This window comes from Lathyrus oleraceus, chromosome 1 (genome assembly GCF_024323335.1).
Source record: "Lathyrus oleraceus cultivar Zhongwan6 chromosome 1, CAAS_Psat_ZW6_1.0, whole genome shotgun sequence".
Taxonomy (NCBI): Eukaryota; Viridiplantae; Streptophyta; class Magnoliopsida; order Fabales; family Fabaceae; genus Lathyrus; species Lathyrus oleraceus.
This window is the reverse complement of record NC_066579.1, coordinates 438,888,788-438,895,619: the sequence shown is the minus strand read 5'-3', so window position 1 is coordinate 438,895,619 and position 6,832 is coordinate 438,888,788. Positions and strand designations below refer to the sequence as shown.

General features: G+C 33.9%; 1 protein-coding gene across 1 annotated transcript; it reads right to left on the bottom strand.

Moving 5' to 3' along the window:
* Positions 1-1,516: 1,516 nt before the first annotated feature.
* On the bottom strand, positions 1,517-3,323 carry LOC127115886 (putative transcription factor bHLH107). The gene is made up of 2 exons (XM_051047308.1): positions 2,940-3,323; positions 1,517-2,192 (listed from the first exon to the last, which is right to left on the bottom strand). Exons 1-2 carry the CDS (start codon positions 3,234-3,236, stop codon positions 1,701-1,703), a joined length of 789 nt encoding a protein of 262 aa, XP_050903265.1. The 5' UTR covers positions 3,237-3,323; the 3' UTR covers positions 1,517-1,700.
* Between the last annotated feature and the right edge of the window lie 3,509 nt (positions 3,324-6,832).

Here is a 6,832-nt window from a genome sequence, read left to right as displayed (position 1 = left end):
GATTATTGGGTTTGAGAGGTAAGAATGTGTTTGAAGGAAGTTATAGTATGAAATTTAGATGTTCATTTATGTTGAGATCTGTGCCAAGTAGAAGCGGTTGAAGGTTATTGTTAGATGTGAGTTTCACAATCATAAACTAGCGAAGAACTTAGATAGCCATGATATATTAGGTCATTTAAAAGATCCTGAAAGAAATTTTGTGAATGACATGACGAAATGTAATATGGCTCTCACATACATAATTGCTGCTTTTAAAGATATAGATCCAACAAACTTGACGAGCGTTACCTGGGTGTACAAGGCAAGATCTACATACAAGATTACAAAGAGGGGTCCATTGACTGAGATGCAACATATGTTGAGTATAATTCATCAAGAGAAATACATGTACTGGTGCAGAAACAAGGCCAAGTCAGAGGTTGTTGCTGATATCTTTTGGATGCATCCTGATTCAGTGAAGTTATTGAATATTTTTCATTTAGTGTTAATTTTTTATTGTACATAGAAAACAAACATATATTGCATGCTCTAATTTCTTCTATGTTTATTTATTTGATTATGGGTTGGAAGCAGTTGATTATTTATTATACATAAAAAACAAAAAGGTATATGCTACCACTACTTGAGATTGTTGATATTACATCCACGAAGTTAACATTTTAGGTTGGATTTTCCTATATGGAGCATGAAAGGGAGGAACAATTCACATGGGCACTATAGAAGCTGAAAGAGTTATTGCTTCCGAGAAGTTGCTATCTAAGATTTTGGTTATGATCCGTGAGTTGGCGTTGAAGAATTTTGTGGAAGTCGTGTTTCTATACTCAACTCATTTATTGTGTATGTTACATATTAGAAAAATATTAGTATGAAGTGTAAGGAGTATGTCAAATCACATAAGCATGACCTGTTATGGATCTATGAAACAACACTATATATTCGAATAGGCAGAATGAATTTTTGATACATCTGAAGCATTTTGAGGTTGTATATACTGATATTCCTAAATTTGTTCAGTATTTGCAGGTCTTCAAATACAAGGTGAGCCTATTCTGTTAGAATGTGTTATGGAAGAAATTATTCATTGAAGAGTATGAGGTTACCGAAAAAGATAGTGGAACACATTTGAATTTAGAAGAAGAGTGTGAAGAGTTTAAGAGCTCTTCTAGTGTACTGGATATTGTTGTCTCGAAGGTGATGAATAAAAAACTTTGTGAACTAACGCATCCATCCACAACTTTTATGAACTATCAGATTTTCAATGATTGAATTTTTTTTCTTACAACATGTGATTAATAAAAAAAATGAAGAAAATATCTTTAATATTACGAAGATCTCTGGAAGCGTCAAATATAATTAAGTGCGTGCTAGATAAAATCTGAAAATAAAATAAAAATCCAAAGTCTGCACAATGAAGGGTACTATTCTACCGCTAAAACACTAATGCATCTTGTAGGTCAATTTTATCTAGTAAAGAAATACATATTATGTATTCCATAAAACCAATAAAAAACTTATGACAAAAAAGGATAGTTTACCTTTGAATAAATTGCTACATAATTAATTGTAAAGACAACAACACGCTTCAAAACCAAAAACTTTGAAGCTTCATTCATAAGTCATAAGTCATAACTCATGAAAAATGTTAAATGACCAATCCGAAAAATCTCAAATATTAAAGAACCTAACCAAAATGTTTGGCATCAACATGAACAAAATTCATGGTTGCATGACAAAGCAGATGTGTGCTGAAGCTGAATACAAGGACGTGGTACTCTTAATTCGTAATCCATTGAAGTAGAAGCCTTATCCAATACAGAACTCAGTGCCTGATAAACATTACTTGCAATAACTTGACATAACTCAACATCATAAATGTCCACTTTACAACACGTGTACACAAACTCATTCTTAACCCTGTCTCCCAAACTTGACATTTCTGCTCTTACCAATTCTAATTTAAGGTTATCAAGAGTTTGTTTTAGATCAGTTAGAAGCTCTGGTCCGTAATCACAGCAGATTGATGCTTTGTAAAGAATTGATCCATCAACTCCACCACTTTCACATGGTTCAAGTTCAACTTTCACTTCATCACTATCTTTTGGAATTAGATAACCTTTGCTTTCTTCATCTGCATTCTTTTTCAGTTCCTTCACTTGCCTAACAACCTCTGCTAGTAGGGTTGCTTTGTCCATCTGTAAGAGTATTAGTAGCTACATCATTAAAAACATTCAAACACAGATTCTAACACGGACCATATGATTTGAAGCTAACCATATATATTCATTTCTAACACAGTGGAAGTTACTTCCGATTGAATTATAATTAAATCACATATTTTAAATTTATTGTCTGATTGTCTGCTATATATATATATATATATGAAAAAAGGTATAACTATTTGAATAGCCTGGCCAACTTTTAACAGCTATCAATAAAAAATGATTAGTTGAGTACCAGAATATTCAGGCTAGTGATGTAGAGTATGAGCTCACAACTAAGAATAATTTGTCAATATATATATATATATATATATATATATATATATATATATATATATATATATATATATATATATATATATATATATATATATATATATATATATATATATATATATATATATATATATATATATATATATATATATATATATATATATATATATATATATATATGTTTTTTAATCAATTATTATATATTATATATTGAATAATAAATGAAATGATACAGTCTTTGATTTGGACAATAGAAAAAAATTGTATACTGTACTGCAGAATCTTGAAATGCAACTCCACAATCTTATGTAGCTGACTTTAGTTATTCATATATATATATATACCTTTATAAAACATTTGGATTAAACATCCTAAAACATTTATAAAATCAAAATGAAATAAAAGCAAAATTAAAAGTAATTAAAGAAATGAAAATTAATATACCTTTGGAGAACATGACACAAGTCCTCGAAGTTTTGCAAGATGTCCATTAATTCTGTTTCTTCTTCTCCTCTCTGCTTCCCTATGACTCTTCAAAGCTGCCAAAGTTTTGTTAGCATCACAAATCTTTTTCTCTCCAATTATTGGATTTGGAGGAGAATTCACTAGATCTCCTTTCTCACTATCCAAAACCAGTGAGTTTGTTGATACAAATCTTCCTCTTGAAATCCCATTTAAAGCATCAAATCCATAAGAAGTGGTATTGAACAGTACCCTCGAAATATCAGAGCCAGAATCCATTGAATTTTATATAAATGAATTTCAGAAAGAAAAGAAAGAACACTCAAAAGAGACTTTAGGTGGATAGTCTATATGCTTAGTGCAATTGTAAAGATCATACGCAGAATGATATTTATAGTGTAAGTTTTCGCGGTCAATGTATATGTAGGATTCCATAATAATATTGCTGGAAATAGTTATTGATAGCTTAGTTTCACAAACATAATATTGTTAGAATTTTATGTGACAAATGCAATATTATATGTATTTAAGTTATTATTTAATTAATCAAAATTAAAATGATTTCATTGATATTGAATCTATGATTAAGGGCATATATATCAAGAAAGATTGTTTTGTGGATACCATAATTCAATATTCTAATTTGATTAGGGGTCAAATTAGAATATTGAAAACTGAATAATAACTTTAAAGTAATTATTTATATGAGTTATGATCTTCATTGTAGAACACGATCAAAATCGATTTATTAGGTTTCTCACTCCATCCTCATCAGAAGAGAATCAAGAAACTCTAAGGCACTTTACAAATCAAAAGATCATATATCTATAAATCTTCAACGATTCCAATAACAAAATCAGATACGCTTTCGCTTTCATTCTCATATTGTATTCAGGTATAAGTTAATAGAATATAGATTCAAAGGGATTAGATCAAAATTATTTCTATACGGGAAGAGATATATTAGGTAATGAATGGATACACAACAAATGGTAACATAGTCGCTCATGCATAATTCAATTTGATTTTTTGTTTTTTAAATAAGGGTTATAAAAATGGGATCTACTTTGATATTCCAATTTGTGTAAAAATTAATTTTTATATGTAATTCATATTTTTGAGTCTTATTTGATGATGTCTTCATGAAATTCTTGTTGGATGCTAAATCAAAATCAGTAATTTTTTGAATATTTTTTCCGAATCTATGTTGTTTTCTGCAAAAATCGCAGCCTGAGACAATGACAGCCGTCACCCTTGGTGACAGACTGACTATCACGCTCAAAAATCCAGTTACGAGCGCGATTTTTCGCTAACGATCATCGATGATGGCAGACGGGTACCGATTCCTGTTGACGACCGTCACCGTTGGATGACAGACAATCCTTGTCATTCCTTACCAGGTGACGACCATCATCCGTAAGGTTTCAATATCAATTGTTTTTTTTTAAATCTTTTTCTTTTTGGGCTTTTGACTTTTATAAATTTTTTAGAAATGTATTATTTTGTTGTGCTTCGCCTAACAAAGCAGACACAGATTGGAACACAGACACGGCGTACTGGTTTGCGTGATCGTGCCCCTTAGTTGTTTTATCCACTGACTTTGGTATACTTTTGTTCAAGTTTTGGCTACGGTTTGTCTTTTTATACAATAGTTTAACATTTTAAATGAATCAAATAGAATAAAATGTGACCAATTTTTTTTTTGAGATTATTTATAAGAAATGTTAAATGGTTTTTCTTTTGTGGGTGCGTTTATCCATGCGAGTATCAATTGACCCAAATGACAATTGATGTTTGGCCGAATTTCATACACACATGTGATAATTATGAAATTCCACACGTGAATGATAAATCAATCCAAATATGAGTTTATTATTTGACATGTTTTATTATCAATGTTGGACTATTACAACAAGAAAACACTATGCCAAACAAGACCTTAGACAGCGCTTTTTTTGGCCTTAGACAGCGCTTTAAAGCGCTGTCTAAACCTCCGCTGCTAAAGGTTTAGACAGCGCTTTTTTAAATCTTAAAAGCGCTGTCTAAGCCCCCCCCCCCCTTAGACAGCGCTTTGGCCAAAAGCGCTTTCTAAGACCCTCCTATTTTAATTTTTTTAGGTATACCTTAGACAGCGCTTTTGGCCAAAGCGCTGTCTAAGGGGGGGGGGGGGGGGGGGGGGGGGGGCTTAGACAACGCTTTTCAAAAAGCGCTGTCTAAGCCCCCCCTATTTTAATTTTTTTAGGTATACCTTAGACAGCGCTTAAGGCAAAAGCGCTGTCTAAGGGGGGGGGGGCTTAGACAACGCTTTTCAAAAAGCGCTGTCTAAGCCCCCCCCCCCCCCCCCCTTAGACAGCGCTTTTGCCTTAAGCGCTTTCTAACCCCCCCTTTAGACAGCGCTTTTTACAGAAGCGCTGTCTAATGTATACGAAAATTTTTGAAGCTTTTGTTTTAAATCCCATTTTTTCCAGGTTTATAAACCAGAATTTCTACCTGTTTTCAACCAGATTTTGACAGACTGTTATCACATTTTATACATGCCATTTTGGCCTTTTTTCTACCAATTTTTGGCTAACAAATATATATATACCAATTCAAACCAATTTTGTACACATTTACAAATATGACAATTAGTATCAAAATATATACAAATTTATGTACACATTTACAAGTCATTACATATACTACAAATGTACACATTAATTACACAAATTTATGAAAAAACTTTGAGCTCTATCATGAATTGACACCACTCCTCTTTGATTTCGTCCACTTGATCCTTTGTATAAAATGCACACTTGAATTCCTCAAAGTACTACATAATAATATAACATATTTTGAATTAATTCCAACTATTTAATTATATGAGATATGTGTAAATATAAAAATAACTCATAGGTTAGAAATACATACATCGGTGGGAATCACTAATCGGCCCAAAGCAAGAGTATCTCGCATAAACCTCAACACGAAATACCCGCAATCTATTTGATTACGTTGTTGAGGACTGTCGCATCACGCGAAAAACCGGCGGGAAAAGAAAGAACAACAGAGCCGCCACCGTGCGTTATTTATCCCAAAAGAGGGAAAGGAAACGCTCAGAGTAAACCTAGGAAAGAACATGGTCTCGCGACCAAAGAGAATGGGTTCGGGAGTCGGTTATGCGAAGGGAAGGTATTAGCACCCCTACGCATCCGTAGTACTCTACGGGATCCACGCACAATAGAAAGGAAAATGGTTGCTAAACACTGCTCAAACTCACACACACTGGCTGAAGGAGACAAAAGAAACTGACTGAAACTGACTCGGCAGGACATCGTATCCTGGGCCTACTTAGTCTATCAAGCATAGGCATCAGAGTCGAAGTAGTTCGGACTGGGGAAACGACACATGCTCGCTAGGATATCGCATCCTATGCATACGTATCTTCTTTGGACGAAGGAGAATCAGAGCATTCGTAGCTCGGCTGACACGCACACAAACAAACAAGATACACACAGGCAAACGTGGAGCCCGAATGCCAATCACTGGACTTACATCAGCATCCGAACCAACAAACCCACACTGGAACCCAAATGCCACTCGATGGACTTACATCAACTTCCAAGCACGCAACAAACACAACAGATTAATAGGGAGTCGGGGACTCGAGCCTATAACTGTCAAGCACACACCCAAACAAACAGACAACAAATTGCTAAGGAGTCAGGCACTCGAGCCTAGCAACTGTCAAACAACTCACACAAAAAGAGAAAAGGCGCCCGGAGAGATCAGCTCAATCTCCTGCCTACATACTTCATCTGGTATGAAGATCAGGGCGATGTAGTTCCCCTACGCAGGGATACAGGACTAGCCTAACCAGATAACAAAAGGGAGAC